Genomic DNA, 20,358 nt, shown 5'->3' with positions numbered 1-20,358 from the left:
CTCGTTAATTTTCCTGTAGGCAGTATCTATCTTACCCCTAGTGAGATAAGCCTCTACATCCTTACATTTGTCCTCTAGCCACACCTGCTTAACCATTTTTCACTTCCTGTCGATCTCATTTTTGAGACGTTTGTATTCCTTTTTGCCTGCTTCATTTACTGCATTTTTATATTTTCTCCTTTTAACAATTAAATTCAATATTTCTTCTGTCACCCAAGGATTTCTACTAGCCCTCATCTTTTTACCTACTTGATCCTCTGCTGCCTTCACTACTTCATTTTTCAAATCTACCCATTCTTCTTCTACTGTATTTCTTTCCCCCATTCTTGTCAATTGTTCCTTTATGCTCTCCCTGAAACTTTGTACACCCTCTGGTTTAGTCAGTTTATCCAGGTCCCATCTTTCCCACCTTTTTGCAGTTTCATCAGTTTTAATCTACAGTTCATAACCCAAAGATTGTGGTCAGAGTCCACATCTGCCCCTGGAAATTTTTACAATTTAAAACCTGGTTCCTAAATCTCTGTCTTACCATTATATAATCTATCTGAAACCTGTCAGTATCTCCAGGCTTCTTCCATGTATACAACCTTCATTTATGATTCTTGAACCAAGTGTTAGCTATGATTAGGCGGCTTCCTCTTTCATTTCTTACCCCCAATCCATATTCACCTACTACGTTTCCTTCTCTTCCTTTTCCTACTGTCGAGTTCCAGTCACCCATGACTATTAAATTTTCATCTCCCTTCCCTATCTGAATAATTTCTTTTATCTCATCATACATTTCTTCAATTTCTTCATCATCTGCAGAGCTAGTTGGCATATAGACTTGTACTACTGTCGTAGGCGTGGGCTTTGTGTTTATCTTGGCCACAATAATGTGTTCACTATGTTGTTTGTAGTAGCTTACCCGAACTCCTATTTTTTTTTATTCATTATTAAACCTACTCCTGCATTACCCTTATTTGATTATTTATTTGTAACCCTGTATTCATATGACCAAAAGTCTTGTTCCTTCTGCCACCGAACTTCGCTAATTCCCACTATATCTAACTTTAACCTATCCATTTCCCTTTTTAAATTTTCTAACCTACCTGCCTGATTAAGGGATCTGATATTCCATGCTCCGATCCGTAGAACGCCAGTTTCCTTTCTCCTGATAACGACGTCCTCTTGAGTAGTCCCCGCCCGGAGATCCAAATGGGGGACTATTTTACCTCCAGAATATTTTACCCAAGAGGACGCCATCATCATTTGTCCATACAGTAAAGCTGCATGCCCTCGGGAAAAATTATGGCTGTAGTTTCCCCTTGCTTTCAGCCGTTCGCAGTACCAGCACAGCAAGTCTGTTTTGGTTAGAGTTGCAAGGCCAGATCAGTCAATCATCCAGACTGTTGCCCCTGCAACTACTGAAAAGGCTGCTGCCCCTCTTCAGGAACCATACATTTGTCTGGCCTCTAAACAGATACCCCTCCATTGTGGTTGCACCTACGGTACGGCTATCTGTATCGCTGAGGCATGCAAGCCTCCCCACCAACAGCAAGGTCTATGGTTCATTGTTGTTGTTGTTGTGGTCTTCAGTCCTGAGACTGGTTTGATGCAGCTCTCCATGCTACTCTATCCTGTGCAAGCTTTTTCATCTCCCAGTACCTACTGCAACCTACATCCTTCTGAATCTGCTTAGTGTATTCATCTCTTGGTCTCCCCCTACGATTTTTACCCTCCACGCTGCCCTCCAATACTAAATTGGTGATCCCTTGATGCCTCAGAACATGTCCTACCAACCGATCCCTTCTTCTGGTCAAGTTGTGCCACAAACTTCTCTTCTCCCCAATCCTATTCAATACTTCCTCATTAGTCATGTGATCTACCCATCTAATCTTCAGCATTCTTCTGTAGCACCACATTTCAAAAGCTTCTATTCTCTTCTTGTCCAAACTATTTATCGTCCATGTTTCACTTCCATACATGGCTACACTCCATACGAATACCTTCAGAAATGACTTCCTGACACTTAAATCAATACTGGATGTTAACAAATTTCTCTTCTTCAGAAACGCTTTCCTTGCCATTGCCAGCCTACATTTTATATCCTCTCTACTTCGACCATCATCAGTTATTTTGCTCCCCAAATAGCAAAACTCCTTTACTACTTTAAGTGCCTCATTTCCTAATCTAATTCCCTCAGCATCACCCGACTTAATTAGACTACATTCCATTATCCTTGTTTTGCTTTTGTTGATGTTCATCTTATATCCTCCTTTCAAGACACTGTCCATTGAATTCAACTGCTCTTCCAAGTCCTTTGCTGTCTCTGACAGAATTACAATGTCATCGGCGAACCTCAAAGTTTTTATTTCTTCTCCATGAATTTTAATACCTACTCCGAATTTTTCTTTTGTTTCCTTTACTGCTTGCTCAATATACAGATTGAACAACATCGGGGACAGGCTACAACCCTGTCTTACTCCCTTCCCAACCACTGCTTCCCTTTCATGTCCCTCGACTCTTATAACTGCCATCTGGTTTCTGTACAAATTGTAAATAGCCTTTCGCTCCCTGTATTTTACCCCTGCCACCTTTAGAATTTGAAAGAGAGTATTCCAGTCAACATTGTCAAAAGCTTTCTCTAAGTCTACAAATGCTAGAAACATAGGTTTGCCTTTCCTTAATCTTTCTTCTAAGATAAGTCGTAATGTCAGTATTGCCTCACGTGTTCCAGTGTTTCTACGGAATCCAAACTGATCTTCCCCGAGGTTGGCTTCTACTAGTTTTTCCATTCGTCTGTAAAGAATTCGTGTTAGTATTTTGCAGCTGTGACTTATTAAGCTGATAGTTCGGTAATTTTCACATCTGTCAACACCTGCTTTCTTTGGGATTGGAATTATTATATTCTTCTTGAAGTCTGAGGGTATTTCACCTGTTTCATACATCTTGCTCACCAGATGGTAGAGTTTTGTTAGGACTGGCTCTCCCACGGCCGTCAGTAGTTCCAATGGAATATTGTCTACTCCGGGGGCCTTGTTTCGACTCAGGTCTTTCAGTGCTCTGTCAAACTCTTCACGCAGTATCGTATCTCCCATTTCATCTTCATCTACATCCTCTTCCATTTCCATAATATTGTCCTCAAGTACATCGCCCTTGTATAGACCCTCTATATACTCCTTCCACCTTTCTGCTTTCCCTTCTTTGCTTAGAACTGGGTTTCCATATGAGCTTTTGATATTCATACAAGTCGTTCTCTTATCTCCAAAGGTCTCTTTAATTTTCCTGTAGGCAGTATCTATCTTACCCCTAGTGAGATAGGCCTCTACATCCTTACATTTATCCTCTAGCCATCCCTGCTTAGCCATTTTGCACTTCCTGTCGATCTCATTTTTGAGACGTTTGTATTCCTTTTTGCCTGTTTCACTTACTGCATTTTTATATTTTCTCCTTTCATCAATTAAATTCAGTATTTCTTCTGTTACCCAAGGATTTCTACTAGCCCTCGTCTTTATACCTACTTGATCCTCTGCTGCCTTCACTACTTCATGCCTCAAAGCTACCCATTCTTCTTCTACTGTATTTATTTCCCCCATTCCTGTCAATTGCTCCCTTATGCTCTCCCTGAATCTCTGTACAACCTCTGGTTCTTTTAGTTTTTCCAGTTCCCATCTCCTTAAATTCCCACCTTTTTGCAGTTTCTTCAGTTTTAATCTACAGGTCATAACCAATAGATTGTGGTCAGAGTCCACATCTGCCCCTGGAAATGTCTTACAATTTAAAACCTGGTTCCTAAATCTCTGTCTTACCATTATATAATCTATTTGATACCTTTTAGTATCTCCAGGGTTCTTCCATGTATACAACCTTCTTTCATGATTCTTAAACCAAGTGTTAGTTATGATTATGTTGTGATCTGTGCAAAATTCCACCAGGCGGCTTCCTCTTTCATTTCTGTCCCCCAATCCATATTCACCTACTATGTTTCCTTCTCTCCCTTTTCCTACACTCGAATTCCAGTCACCCATGACTATTAAATTTTCGTCTCCCTTCACAATCTGAATAATTTCTTTTATTTCATCATACATTTCTTCAATTTCTTCGTCATCTGCAGAGCTAGTTGGCATATAAACTTGTACTACTGTAGTAGGTGTGGGCTTCGTATCTATCTTGGCCACAATAATGCGTTCACTATGCTGTTTGTAGTAGCTTACCCGCATTCCTATTTTCCTATTCATTATTAAACCTACTCCTGCATTACCCCTATTTGATTTTGTGTTTATAACCCTGTAGTCACCTGACCAGAAGTCTTGTTCCTCCTGCCACCGAACTTCACTAATTCCCACTATATCTAACTTCAACCTATCCATTTCCATTTTTAAATTTTCTAACCTACCTGCCCGATTAAGGGATCTGACATTCCACGCTCCGATCCGTAGAACGCCAGTTTTCTTTCTCCTGATGGTTCATGGGGGGTAAATAATTATGTATTCTTAATTTTTGCTACAGTCATACGTGACAGATAGTGACACATCGCAAGCTTGGCATCCGTCCCAACCATTGCCTTGATCATTCTCCAGTACCATTTTCTTGTGGAAAAAATGATCATTTTGGCATCCAGCACACAACCTAACAAAAAAATGACCCATGTGTATATTCAATAGACTCCAGTATTCTGTGGTAATAGACCAGCACACTTACACTGTTGCCTGAAATAACAGTTTATAGAAATTTTGACTATAGTATTTTGGTCTTTTATATCAAGAGCCCTAGATAAATCTGAAAACGTTTGTGAGGTTTTACATATAATGGATGTGATGACTGTTAGGATCAAAGCAAAAATTTCTTGGCCTGGCAGTGAAAAACAAACAATAGTTAACACACAAAAAATGCACTTACATTTTCACATTGCCTGCTTAATGGTCAGGGTGATTAGTCCAGTGTTGTCCCCTTGATCAGATTTTCAGTTTGGGAAAGTCTGCAAAATACCAATCACAGCTACCGTATCAACATCAAAGGCTCAGATGATGGTAGCGTTTTCAGAGTCCCCGGCTAGGAACCAAGTTGTGGCCCTCCACATGCGCACAGGTGACAGTTGCTGCTGCTACCAGGCATTGGTGTGGCCGGTAGCCAAATCAAAGTTGCTAGCTATGTAGGTCCTTCATTATGTTGCAGCTTGGCTTGTGTCATAAATTTTTGTTTTCCTCTATATCTAATGGCAGCAAGTAAGGGACTCCAGACTTTACTTAGTTGAAATCCCCAGACCCTATCAACAAGGTTATCTGCCATGCAAATTTGTATGAGCTCCTTTATCACACATTCCTTAATGGACAAAACTGAGACAATATTGTTGTTACCTTGATCATGTTGAGCATTACAGCTGACAATGCTGTTAATGAAAATCACCTCAACTGTATTTGTACACATCTTTGTAGCCTAATAAACGTCTAATAATACAGCTGAGGTGGTTTTCGTTAATCATTAACATTATAGTTGTTATCTTATCTTGTACATTGTGTGGATTTATGTGATGAGAAAATGCCCTGTATTTCACATTTATCTGATTGGCCTATACATGTGTGATGACAATGTTCATCACACTGATCTTGTACCATGCAATATTTTTAAACATTACACGGCATTCCACATTGATTGGAATATCTCTACCTGGTGGGTAGTATACCATATTGTTTTTATGCCCTATTCTACAGTATTTGTTGATTGTTTACACAAAATGTTTATATGCTTTTTTTGTGTGCCCTTATCTCTCTTATCTTAGTCTCATAATCCCTATGTGAGACGTATGATGGTGGCAGGATAATGGTTGCACATGTTTGTGCGTAACTAGATTAAAAAATCAGTGTCACTTGACTAAGGCAATTGGAATCCTTTATAACCATCAAATTTCTAAGGATGTGTTTCCAAAGCAGGTGGGACACTCATACAAATCTAACCTATGGGAAGGCAGATGCCAGAATCAGATTTATTGGAAGAACCGTAAGTAAATGTAAATCATACCTGAAATAAGCTGCTAACAAATCCCTGATTCAATCAGTTTTTCAGTTTTTGTTTGATAGGCTGGAACTCTTACCAAGTTAGAGTAACACGCGAGAGGGTGGCGCGGGGAGAGGGGGGGGGGGGGGGGAATGAATAAAAAGAATGGTTATGTACTTGGTCATAGCTTTGTGTAGACAGTATGAGAGTGTCACAGAAATACTCAACAAACTACAGTGGAAGATGCTACGAGAAAAGTGCACACTAAAGAGCTTTTTTCACAAAATCCAGAGTGCCCACTTTCCATACCAATTAAAGAAACACTTTACTTCCTCCAGCATAGATCTCATGTAATCGCCACAAGGGTAAAATTAATTCTGATAAAGAGAGATGTCCACCGTCTTTTTTTCCCCATATCGTCCTTGTATGGAACGGGTAGGGGATAAAATGATTTTGACATGCTATATACTCCCCACAACACACCAGACAGCTGCTTGCAGTGTGCAGATGTATATTTGCAAGTGAGCAAGTGAGGAGCTATTTATTATTGAGTTTTACGAAAAGTCTACCTCTGTCATAGTGTCTATGAGATACCTGTAGTAATGAGTGCATCACGTTTGTTGGAGGTGGAAGTCAGACATGGATTATCATTCAGATTCAAAACTCTTGTATATGTATAAAACATAATATAATTGTGACTCTAACATAGGATAATTTCATCAGTTTTAAAATAACTGTGTTCTCTTTTGTTTTACAACTTGTCAGCTGAACCCTCCCCACAAGATATCCTAGCCAACAATGCCACACAACATTTATATTTTAAAAATTTCAGTTGGTTGTAATATTTGCCAGTAATTATAAATAATATTATTTAAAATAAAAGAAAGCTAGAAAAGAGAAATTGATTTTGGAGGTATTAAAAGGTAAAGTCTGCTGCACTCAACACGATTAGCAGGCTTCCGACCTGATTGCAAGCAGCTACACTACTTTGCCTGTCTCGAAGGGCGTTAGCGAGAAAAAATTGTTTATAGCAGTCTTGGTTCTTTCTATATTTTCATCAGCTCTGTAGATTTAAAGATGTAGGTTGAAATGATATGTATGCATTTCAGGGGCTACAGGATGAATCTTCAATTTGTTGTCGTCACACTTTGACTGCCATTGGCCATTGTCTGAACCCTCTTCTGGAAAGTGTTAACAGTGTCGATTCTATTCCAATACTGAACGCAATTCCTATAGTTGTGAGGAATCCCTACTGGCTAGTGAAGGTAAGTGATTGTTCTTATTTATGAATAGGTAATGTGTTTCTGATACACCACAGTAACTGATAAGAGCTGCACATTGGCTGCAGAACAGTGTGCTCTTAAAATGGGATGTTATTAACACAAACTGTAGGTGTTCCACTTTTTCCTCTTGTTAGATTTTTGTTTGATGGGTTGAAATGCTTACCAAGTTAGAGTAATAGGTGAGAGGGGGAGGGAGAGAGAGAGAGAGAGAGAGAGAGAGAGAGAGAGAGAAAAAAGAACAGTTGTGCACTTGATCATAGCTTTGTTTAGACAGTATGAAAGTGTCACAGAAATACTCAACAAACAACTTTAGTGAGGAGGAATCATGACTAGCCACAAGTTCTCCCATATGTTGGCAAATATGATCAAAGCTAGGCAAAATTCTAAAAACATATTATGTTAAAGTAATTTTCTGGCCACCTGAAAATACCTCTGCTCCTCACAGCTTGATAATGGATGATCTGTGTTTGCAGAAACATGAAATCTGTGGAATACCATGTCAATGGGGCAAAGCCTACATTGGCTGGATCAAAAATACAGCACATCAAAAGTGTGTGGAATGTTTGTGTCTTAATTGCCTTGCAACCTAGTGGTTAGCTGCAGCTGGAATGCATATCCCTACATGATGTTTTGTAAATTATAGTGGTATGAAAATCGTGCCTCTGATGAGATCCTCCTGAGATTCAGTTATTAAGTAATTTGTGGAAATACATTTATTGCAAGAATTTATTAATTAAAAGGATAGCTTTCAACTGAATATAGTAACGGACCTGGTCATTTTTTTTAAATTTATACAAAAAGACTAAGTGGCATGTCCAGAGACAATTAGCCTTATCAGTTTGACTACTGAGCTTTAATTACGTGGGTACGCAATTTGCAGAGGGCATGTCTGCTATAATGCCAATAAGAAAGCACCAGTGTGCCCCAGATGCAGCAAAATTCATCAGAGAGCACTAAATTTGTCAGTGGTAGTCATACAATCAAGACCAAACCCAGATGTGCAGTTGTGTAGCCTTTTGTGTAAACATAGGATGTAATCTCATAATTAAATTCACCAGAACATGGCTGCATCATTGTCAGCTGAAACATTAAGGCAAGCAGTCAAAATCATTCAGCGTCAGTTCCAAAATCTCATGGAAAACTTTGAGATATGGTATTGTTATTAGATTTTTTTATATATGCCGCTATAAATCTGCTATGTAACTTTACTATGTTGCAACTAGTTGTGACCATCATAACCTGGCAGACTTTAAAGCTTAAAACAATATATACTACATGTATGTTGTTACAAAATATGTTACATATGTAGGACCCACTTGCTTCTAGAGCATTAACTATACTTGAAAAATATTTTGCAATAATGTGTATATGGTACATGCCATTTTAAGCTTTAAAATCTGAAAACATAAATAGTCAAAACTGGCTGCAGCATAGTAAAGTTTTACACTAGCTTTTTGGTGGCGTACATGTACAAATGTCTTCTATTAAAGCTGTGGAGCACAAGCTTAAGATCATCTAGATTTTTGGTAACTGTAGTTTTAAAGTGTAGCATATGATCCAACAGCACAAATGATGACATCCCTGCGAATAAAATTAAAAAATCAAACACTTTTTTTTGGTATTTCTCATCAAATTGATGTTTTCAGATATAGAAATTGCATTTGCCATCAAGTGTACACTTATTCCTTATGTTTTATCCATTCCGTCCCTTCAGCATTTCCCAGCCCTGCTGGTATAAATAAATCTACTGTTTCCCTCACTTGTACTTAGGTATCTCATTTCTCTTTTGTTTATTCTTCTTATGTATTATTATATAGTTTCTTGTTATTTCTAATCTTGCCTCTAGTTAATCCTGTTACATGTTCTTCAAAATTTTGTTTTTGCATTGTTACAGAGTGAGGTGGTCTATATTACCTTTGTTGCAGGTTCTATCATATTTCTGTTGATAGCTCAAAGAACATTTTGCCATATCTGATTCTTTGCACATATTTTTGTGGCAATCAGAGTGATATAGTTATAATAATGCAAGTTCAAGCTTTAGAAGGCTAGGCCATTTGTGGAAAGTGCCATGCTAGGTTTAGACTCTTCCTGTCTGGTTCAGTATACATATACATGTGCATCTAAATGTATATCTACTCCTACATGTACATGAAGGTACATACCCTGCAAGCCACCATATGGTGCATCACTATTAGTTATTTCCTTTCCTGTTCCACTCGCAAAAAGAGAAAGCGAAAAACAACTGTCGAGAAGCCTCCGTGTGAGCCCTAATTTCTCGCATCTTATGCTTGTGGTCTGTGCATAAAATGTGTGTTGGCAGTGGAAGTATCATTCTGCAATCGGCCTCAAATCCCAGTTCTCTTAAATTTTCACTATAGTGTCTCACAAAAAGCGCATCATCTTTGCTTCAGGGATTTCTGTTTGAGTTCACGAAGCATGTACATAACACTTACATGCTGATCGAATCTACCAGTAGCAAATCTAGTAGCACACCTCCAAATTGTATCAATATCTTCCTTTTATTTGATGCGGTGTGGATCCCAAACACTCAAACAGTGCTGAAGAATGGGTCACACTAGTGTTCCGTGCACCGTCTCCTGTATAGAAGACCTACGCATCCCTAGTATTCTCCCAGTAAAATAAAATCGAGCATTTGCCTTTCCTGCTACTAACCTGACGTGCTCATTCCACTTCATATCACTTTGCAGTGTTATGCCCAGATATTTAATTGATGTGGCTGTCTCCGTCACAACCCAGCTAATGCTGTGTTCGAACATTGCAGGAATGCTTTTCTACATTGTATGCTCCTACAGTCACTCAAACATGACATCTTCCTGTACACCATAGCTTTATCAGCAAACAGCTGTATATTGCTGCTCACCCTGCCTGTTATATCATTTATGTATATAGAGAAGAGATTGATCCTATCACACTTCCCTGGGGCACTCCTGATGATCCCCCTGTCTCTGACAAAGGACTACTTACTGGGTTCTATTACTTAAGAAGTCTTTGAGCCATTCCCATCAACCTAAACCGTATACTCAGATCTTCAACAGACTGCAGTAGGGCATTGTATCAAATTGTTTCCAGAAATGTAGAAAAAGGCAGACTCTGCCTGTTGGCCTCCATCCGTGTTTTGTAGGAATTCATGTGAGAAAAGGGCAAGCTGAGTTTTGCATGAGTGATGCCTCCTAAGTCAGCGCTGATTTATGGACAGAAGCTTTTTGGTCTCAAGAAAATTTATTATGTAAACTCAGAAAGTGTTCAATAATTCAGCAGCAAACCAATGTTAAGGCTGTTGGTCTGTGATTAATGTACAGGTGACTCAGCTGACCCTGCTGCTGCTGTTTTGTGCAGCCCGCAATGTTGTAGCTGTCCTTCACAAACTGTGCACAAGTTCGTCATATTCTCTTGCTCGCTATGTGTAAACTATTAGTCGTACAGAAAAAAATGAACAAAATCTTTTTGTAGGAAACTGAACGTAATTAAATTTTGTACTGGGATATCTTTTCACTAGAAGCAGTGGTTTTTGAGTTGTTCAAGAAAAACCTAATAAAAAAGTGACCTTCAAAAGCACCGCAACTCCCACACTCATCCCCCACTGGTCAGGATTTTTGTTTGTTGTCCATGGCACTCCCTTCCTACCACTGTAAAAATATTTGTGACTCTACTAATTGTTTCCCACATTCAACCTTTTTTTTGTCTTCATTGACTGGCCTTATTATGTCATCAACTTATTTGAGCACTTAGAAATTGTGACATTGATGTTTATGTAAATTTTAACTAGCAATTTTGTGAATTTTAACACCATAAAAAACAATTACAGTGTTGTATTCATCATGTCTTCTACCTATGAAACAACTGTGCTTGTAAGAGTTAAGTTTGGATTGAGCTGTCAATATAATCAGTTTTACCATAATATTTACAAACATTATTTATCATTCGTTATCCTCATGGACATGTTTAAAATAATAACGTTAATGAAGTAAACTATGCTGATAGTGTAATAGCCTGATCAATAGAAAGCAAAAAAGTTCAGATATCAGTACTAATTCTTGTAGGCAGAAATTTTTGTGCGGTGGGTGGAGGTAGTGTCACAAACACTAGAAATCCTGACTGGTGAGGGATGAGCATGGAGGTGTGCTTAAAGGTCACTTTTGTTTGTTTTTCTTGATTAACTCGAAAACTGTGGCCTCCAGTGACATTGTATCCCAGTGCAAAATTTAACTATATTAAATTTCCTACAAAAAGGTCTGACCATTTTTTCTGTAGGACTAATAGTTTGTGCGTAGTGAGCGGAGAGTGAGAGAATATGAAAATCTTGTGTGTGGTATACAAATGCCAGCTATAACATTGCAGGCTGCTTAAAAAGACAGAATAACAATGATAGGTGTAGCTGAATTGCCCTTTATAGTGGGACCTTATGTTGTCAGCTGTGATAGTTTGTGAAGAGAATCATCATTTTGGCATACTAAATGTTCATTGCCTGCACACTAATGATTTCGAGTTTTTGATATTCAGCATTTTTTTAGCTTTTGTGGTGCACATAAAAACTTTAGGTACTTTCCTGTTTCATTGACTAAGAGTACCTGGAGTCCAGAATGAAATTTTCCCTTTGCAGCAGAGTGTGACTGTGATGTGAAACTTCCTGGCAGGCTTGAGCTCGGGACCTTTGCCTTTCGCGGGCAAGTGCTATACTAACTGAGCTACCCAAGCACAACTTATGATCCGCCCCCGCAGCTTTACTTCCACCAGTACCTCATCTCCTATCTTCCAAACTTTATAGGAGCCCTGCAAGTTTCGTAGGATAACTTCTGTAAAGGTTTGGAAGGTAGGAGATGTAGTATTGGTAGAAGTAAAGCAGGATATGGGTTGTCTTTCCTTCTCCTTCCCTCTTTCCTGACGAGGCAACCATTGGTTGCGAAAGCTAGAATTTTGTGTGTATGTTTGTGTTTGTTTGTGTGTCTATCGACCTGCCAGCGCTTTTGTTTGGTAAGTTTCATCATCTTTCTTTTTAGATATATTTTTCCCACGTGGAATGTTTCCCTCTATTATACAAATGTTAAATTGCTGAATATAAATAACTGAAAATCAGTAGTACTTAACCATTGGAAATTTAGAAGACCCAGGGGAAAGATTTCAGGATGGATGCAGGTGTTTGAGACGAGACAGGATTTCTGGAATGGTGGTCACTGTAGCATAGCTTGTACGGGTATGTATGTGGCAGTTCATAACCAAAGAGTTGGAGATTTTATTAGCAAGTAGGATTATGATGATGGGATCAGTTTGTAGGTGGTGTATGCCAATTAATCCTGTGGATGTGTGATCAGTTTAGAAAATTGAGGGCTTAAGAAATGATGGTGAGGCACGGTACAATGTTAGGAAATTCTAGAAATTTAATCAGATGATTTGGGGCCAATGGAGGTAGACCACAGGTACGCAGAACGGTAAATTGAGTGAGGCAGGGATGACAGTGGCCGTGTGTGTGTGTGTGTGTGTGTGTGTGTGTGTGTGTGTGTGTGTGTGTGTGTGTCTGTGATTTATTTTGTTTATGTCTGATGTAGTCCAATACCTAAATAATATCTAACAGTCTCTTGTCAATGTGCCCGTCTGCCATTCAACACCTCCTCTATGTGGTGAGCAGTTCCTCACATTTTATGAAATATGAACATAGTCTTTTGTGACCAGTGTCAGTTTCAGTATAATTTTTCTTGGTGTGCGACAGCATCATGATGTTATTCAACTACTGATGTTTGGGGGCTATTGCAGGTAACTTCATCAGGATGCATGTAACAGTAGATAAAGTGTCGGTCATGTGTGGGAACACACCCAGAAGAATCGTATTGAAATACTTTATCATGTTTAAGATTCAGATATCAGTGTTTTGTAACAGAATTTTTACTATTTTATTTATTTATTTATTTATTAAAACCGCTCAGATTAGGACCCTTATATTGGACTGGGGTTTTGCACATAAAGCAATTTTTTAACTCATAGTTACCTAAGAAATATCAATTTTAATATGAGAGTATTGAATTGATTTGAGTGGTTATAAAGGCAAAATGAGTAAAAAATACTGACTAGGAACTAATAAAGTTAATACTCCTTCCCCTGCTGCTGCCAGTGCCAGTGAAGAAGAAGAAGAAGAAGAAGAAGAAGAAGAAGATGATATGATAATAATAATAGTAATAATAATAATAATAATTGTGATAGTGGCAGATATAAAAGAAATTTATGGGTGTACAAAATAGTTGTTTACTTATATAGTGAGTTCTGGGGAAACGAAATTTAAGGCAACTGCACCAGTGAAGAGTACTGGGAAATGTGGAAGATGTGATCAGAAAGAAGGATGTTCAGGGGCAATGAGTGCATACAGGGACAATGGTGCTCACTATTATTGGCTCAGTAGATATGTCCCTAACTGCTTTCTGAGGCTGGAGATGTTATTCAGTTTTCTAATATAGTGCAGGAGATTATTGCAGAGTCAGGTTCCTACTACTGAGGAGGACTTTGAGAAAGTGGCTGAACAAAGGGGTGGGACAGAAAGGATTTTGCTCTAATGGGAATGTGTGTCTGCCATGTTGTTCAAACAAGAACATTAAGGTCAAGGAGAGATATGAGGGATGAGGGACAGTGTATGTCAATAAGGCAGTAAAGAAGACAGAGGGTATGAAAATCTCTATGCTTGTCTGCACACAGCCAGGATAACGTGTGTGTACAACGGTGAAATGTGATCGTACAGTCGAACATCACATATATATCGAACACAAACATTCGTAACTAGTCCCAGGTACCATGAGTTTTCCTGGGAAAGACTGTGCAGGATAATCAATAATAGCTGTAATCAATAATTGGAAGTATAAGTATTTGTACAAGATTCTTTTGCAGGTCAAGAGGGAAGAGCATTTTATATTTTTGTAGGGTGTGGAGAAATTCTGATGCTTTCATGCACGTTATAGTTAGGTGCCGAGTCCAAGTTGGATTTTCATCTATTAATACTCTAAAACTCGTTGCTGAAGGAGCTAAGCTGGTGTTTGCCCCATTTAGCATTAAAGATGGTCAGGATTCCTGATGTTTTGGGTTAATGAGTGTAGAATGGCCAACTGGTACCACTTTGCTTGTGGATGGGTTGAGCTTAAACCCTATATTCAGTGATCATTTTTGTAGTGCACACAGCTCAGTATTGAGATTCGCAGTAGCTCTCATAGGGTTTATTAGTTTTGCAATTGGAGGTCATCAGTGTATGTGTTGTATCTACAGTAGGAACAAACTGATGATTCATAATTGGTGTGTAGTGGAAAACATATAAGACATAATGCTGAACCCTGGGGAATACCTGATACTGCTGTCCTCCATTGTGACTTTATGGTATAGGACATGATGCCTTACTGTTTAGATGTCAGGTATGAGTGAAACCATTGCACTGCACCTGGCGAGAAATTTAGGCTGCCAAATTTGGCAAATTAAATGTGGAAGTCAGTGGTCTCAAAGGCTTTGCTGAAGTCTAAGAAGTACATGATAGTCGCCTATTGTGCAATCATGGCAAGCTTCAGGTCATCTATTTCCTTTATTAAGGCAGATGTGCTGTGATGCTTATGGAAACCTGTTTGGTGTTTGTCTAGTAGGTTTTTGTAGTTAGGTAGTTCGTTAACTGGTCATGGACTATACATTCTAAGGCCTTGGACAGTGTAGGAAGAATGCAAATGAGTCAGTAATCAGAGGGTGCTGTGTTAACATCCTTTTGAGGTAGTGGCTTATTAGCCACTGTTTCCATGCATCGGGGAAAACACTCGTGGTTAAAAAGTGGTTGAAGATATCTTTTATAGTGCGTCAGTGATAAACTTTGTCATTTGACTGAGATGTCTTTGTGTCTAGCAGATGTTAATCTGATACACATGACAGTTTCTTGAGTGGTATTTCAAGTGACATGCTTTAGGTAGAATTTTTCATGGCTGCAGTCATTTACCCTTATCATGTAGACAAAGTGTGTCCGTTTCGTTTGCAGTTCAGTTATGATGTAGGTAATGTGAAGTACAGTTTTAATTTTGTCCATACCAAAACCATGCAGGTTTTTTCATAAGACAACTGGTGTATTTCTATTGTGGTTATTGTATGGGCATGTCAAGCTTAGCGTTTCTCACAGCTTGGCAGTCAGCCAAGGTTCAGGTTTCCTGCTTACTTTTCTGGTCTTTAGGGGAGCATATTTCTCATGTAGTTGAATAAGTTTGTTAGTAAATCCATGGAGTTTTTTTGTTTGTTTCCAAAAAGGGAATAGATGATGTCCTGCAAACACTTTCTTGCATCTCAGTTGCAACTTCAGAATAATTAATGTGTTTGAAGTCTTGGTTTGTAGTCAGTTGTGGTTTCTTTCTGGGGCATCATGAATATTATGTCATGGGCATCATGCCAGGTACAGATATTTGAGGAGTAAAAACTACTCTGTTTGGGGATTTCTTTGCAAATGTGTCTAGGAGAATGTTACTACTGTTTGTGTGATGGTAGGAGCAGGCTGAAGTAGTGACACATTTAAAGAAGAAAGCATCAGCTTTAAATTTGACAGTGGAAGGACTACTGCATAGAAAATTTATGTTAGTGTAACCAGCTATAATTACTTGATTGTATATCGACTTGAGACTTGAAAGAACAGGTTCGAAGCAAGCAAACCTGCCTACTTCAGGAGGTTTGCAGAGGACACATATCAGACACTTTCTGCTAAGGGATTTGATCTCTGTGAAAATATATTCCAGTTGTTTGTCTTCACTATTGTTGGATGTGTGTAGCACAGTAGGTGATAAACTAGAACATATACATGACCCAACTTACCTGTTTAGTCTGTTACGTCTGTCAATTCTTAGAAACATTTAGACAGGTTGGTTTACTGAACGAGTGGGAAGACTCAGTTCGAGCCAGGTTTCCAACAGAAGTATTACACGGTTGTTTACATCTTGAAATATATGACAGATGAACTGGCAGAGATTTGACATTTAGATGTGCTACGTGGAGCTTAGTGCATTCAGGTGCAAACATACAAGGGTGCTGCTGCTGTTGGACACTTGTGACCCGGGGTCATTGCTTGTGAGGGAACAGAGCATAAGGAAGTACTCTAAGGTGGGGAGCGCAGGTGTCAGGAAGTGAAAGCTGCAGGTGCTTTCAGGGAGGAGGGAGGTTTTATGACCAAGGCCAGCAGAGTTCGCAGCATTTGCTGAACAGCCAAGTGGTGACAGGAAAAGCAGCTTGCTAGACGGAGACAGAATAATCTGTGCATGTCATTATTGAAAGCAAGATAAACAAATTATAAACAGAGTGTACTATTAATGCCCTAGTGATCAGTAACAACGATATGATAATAAGCTGCTAAATAAAAATGGAAATAAGACTAAGTACGTACAATAATTGACACAGTCAATAAGAAACAGTGAAAAGCAGGAATTAGTATGAAGTAAAACAAAACAATTCACACATTAGTTAACTTATGGTGAACTACAATCTACAGTAATGCTATAATCACACAAATCAGTGGCAGCAAGAGCTGGTTTGTTATTAGCTCCTAAAGCACTGGCTTTTGAGTTCATTTGTATTGCAATCTTGTCTTTTTCCATTTTCAGTCTTCACTATTATCCTGTTATCATTTGCCCATGCGTTTTGTTGTCCAAATCTCGAAATTGTGTAGTTCAAAATGTGTAGTCTTTTGGAGGTGGGGTCCTCTTGTATTGTCAGACCTGACTTTTTGAGTTTCTTCTTCACTGTGAAGATTTAGATCTTTTCTTGTACAACACGAACATCATTATTATGGATCTAGGTTTTGTAGATCCTGGCAGCTTGTGTCCTATTCTAAAACTTCTGTCATTGTCATTCAGTGTCACCTGCAGGCCTAGTGAATAATTTTTTTAAAAAATGCCTGTTCCATTGATTTTTTTAGCCATTGTACAGGTACTTGAAGACTGAGTTTCTTTGCATCCCAAAACTAATAATTATCATTATCTCCAGTGACTGATACATGCTCTTTGTTGCAGGTTAAACTAATTGAGGTGGTTAGTGAATTACCATTTAATACAATCCACTATCTTACACAGACTATGGAGTTCCAGGAAAATGTTTTGTATCACATAGTGCTTATTCTTCTCGGTGATGAGGATGCTCGCGTGAGGCGAGCTTCATCTGATGGCATAGTGAGGTAAGCATTTGTGATAAACTACTTACACCTTCATAATACATGCTACTTCCATCAAGTTTATTTTTGTCCAGGTGTGTGTGACAGTTTAGTAAAATATTCTCTGAATATTTGTGCCAACTTCTGTCTCTCTGTTTGTGTTGTGATACATATGCAACCAAAAGTTGTTTATATCTGGGACTGTGTGTTTAGAAGTAGACAGTGTAGGGACAGTGTAGTAGTTGACACATGTATTTTTGAGAATGATTCCTTTTATCACCTTTGCATTCAGATAACCAATTTTATTCTAAAAGCTGGACATAATAATGAATAAACACAGTGAATCAGGAAGTATTAAATTTGTTTCTTTATTTCCAGTCTGATCATAAAAACTGTCATCAGACTATTTATTTTGGTTTGTAGTATCCATTTTCGTAGTTCCAGAGCTCTTGCTCCTGTGTTGTAAACTAGGGTAACCAGAGGTCCTGTACTTTACGAAATTGTCACTTATTTCACTTAAGTGTCCCATTGTCCTGAGGAAATTCACGTGGGATGTGTATTGTCCCATTTCTCATTAACCATCCCATATATTTTGGAACAACATCTTTTTAAGTAACATGTAGCATAATCAAATTGAGAAAAAGTATTTGTACCCAAAGAATAAAGGAAATGCAGTCTCTGATTAGACCAACATGAACCAGACATGAGTTTTGAAGTTTTTTGCTTGGTACTGTGTAATGCTTTCTCATGGAGAGCACTTTCTCACTGACTTCTGGAATATAAAAAGTGAAATAACTGATGTAATAACAAATCTTATTAAGGATGTTCTTAATAAATTTCATGTGAGGGATAAGATGTTGCATTGCGAGTTTTCTGAAGTGAAATACAAACAGCTGCTTGGTAGTGTGACAAGCAAATGACTTTCTTTGGAATCGTCTGTTAACTGAATTGTTTATATTTACAATGGATTAAAAATCTTACTTTTTGTCCCAAGAAAAGTAATCTATAACTTAAAATCATTATTTAAAGATCCTGAATCACTGTTTTGGCTTTATTTTACTCAGAGCCAATTTAAAATACTTTTATCACCAATAAAAACTCTTGAGGCTGCAGATATATCAGCAAATGAAGTAATTGATAAGGAAAGTGAAATAGAGGACAGAGGAAAACTTTCAAACTGTGAAAATGTGATCTTTGACAAATACATTTCAGAAGATAAATTGCTGAAAGATTCGGCTTTCTTGGTTATTCAAATTGAGACAATAAATGACTACTTTGATAAATGGGATTACCCATTTCATGTACTGAAACCATTTAACTGGATTAAGCTCAGAGATCCTCTCCTTAGGAAGTTGTTTTAGCAAAGTCTTAAAACCTTAGTAGAGCTTGATGAAAATATTGTGAAAGAAATGTGTGAAGATGAACTTTTTGATGGACTGCACCATGTTAAAAATGTTGTGAAGTGTAAAACCATGAATTAAGAACTGTTATGTCTGTTGGTCAACAACAGTGTATTATTTCCAACTTTCGTGCATCTCAAGATATTTGCTGCAAAAATTTGTGGCTCATTACTGTGTTTGTGCAAGTTCTATCTGGCCCTAATACTGCTGCAGAAAGTGTGTTCTCTATGGACTGATAAAAAGAGTAGGTTTAGTGTGAAAATTGTTAAGGAGATAATTATAACTAAGACTCATTTTCAGGATACTTCCTGTGTTCATTTTTATAAACTTCTATTTGAAAATAACAAACTTCTGAATGACATAAATTATTCAGCAAAATACAAATGAAAATGAGAAACGGGTAGCCTATATAAAAATATAATAAGTACTTGTACACTCGTCTTTTAAGATAATCCCAGAATTAAAAATCTGGGGGAGGGGGCTGGGGTTAGGCCAGGTGATCCTGGGAAGCAACAATGTTTTTTAAGAATGTTCACTCAACAAAGAAACTGGTTACTAGTTGCACGGAAGTGCAAGCTGTGTGACATGTTGCTTTAGCATGTTGGAAGATGCCCATATAAATTGTAGTGGCTGTGATCATATCGAAGAAAATGGGGACAACAATATTGGAAGCTTACACCGTGCACCACACTCCAGCCTTTTGTGGATCTAGGGATGGTTTACACCAGCCCAGTTTTGTATGTTGATGTGACCTGACAGATGTATCCATGCCTCATCTGTAAACCAAGCTGATGGAGAGAATGTCTGGACTTTGAATAAGAAACCCCTGAAACCATCGACAGTAAGGCATTCTTTTCTCGTGATCTGTTTCTTACAGTGCTTGCATTATGTTCACTCTGTATGGCCGCAGGGCCGATTTCTTTGCAGCTCTCTGACATCTGGCATACGAAATGCCTGCCTCCCGGCTCACTCGACACAACTCGTTCTCAAAGAGTCTTCGAACATTATCAGTAACCTCTGAACTCAATGATTGTCTGTGTTTACTACTGCCACTGTATAGTACATCACTTGTCTCCAATAAAATTGTTGCTTTTGTTGGAACATTGCAAACAATGAGTTCTCTCCGGAATGCCCATTGTTTTGTAACCAATGAGTCTGTCATCCAGTATTTTTGCACAACGAAAACCTGCTCTCGAAGTGTGTACTGTCTGTTTTTGGTGGCTAAAGACTGTGAACAACTCACTAATTTGCTCGTTATTCTCATGCGACCCAAACTACACATTCACAGACTTCACAAACTGCGACTGACGAGGCTACGAACAAACTGCCATGAACAGAGTAAGTGTGGCATTATACCAGTGTAGGGAAGCAGCCTACTCACGCTGTAGTAAATTCACATCAGTCTTTCCATTGTGTGCCAGCCAGTCCACTGTAACTAGCTCTGACGTCATAAATGTTGCATAATACTTTAAAAATAAAATAAATAACCTGAAATGTTTCTAGCATGTCAGGAGTAATACTAAATTAATATGTGTTGAATATCAGTTCG

General features: G+C 38.4%; 1 protein-coding gene across 1 annotated transcript in view; it reads left to right on the top strand.

Annotated features, from left to right (window-relative positions):
• The window catches only part of LOC124787730 (huntingtin), a 392,251-nt gene that overhangs the window by 120,667 nt on the left and 251,226 nt on the right, over positions 1–20,358 (top strand). Inside the window, exons 12-13 of the mRNA XM_047254577.1 lie at positions 7,086–7,241; positions 17,273–17,433. Of these exons, the coding sequence (XP_047110533.1) occupies positions 7,086–7,241; positions 17,273–17,433 (317 nt within the window). The remainder of the gene's footprint in view (positions 1–7,085; positions 7,242–17,272; positions 17,434–20,358) is intronic.

Source organism: Schistocerca piceifrons, chromosome 3 (assembly GCF_021461385.2).
Source record: "Schistocerca piceifrons isolate TAMUIC-IGC-003096 chromosome 3, iqSchPice1.1, whole genome shotgun sequence".
Lineage (NCBI taxonomy): Eukaryota > Metazoa > Arthropoda > Insecta > Orthoptera > Acrididae > Schistocerca > Schistocerca piceifrons.
The sequence above is the reverse complement of the archived record's forward strand: the minus strand, read 5'-3'. Positions and strand labels throughout refer to the sequence as shown.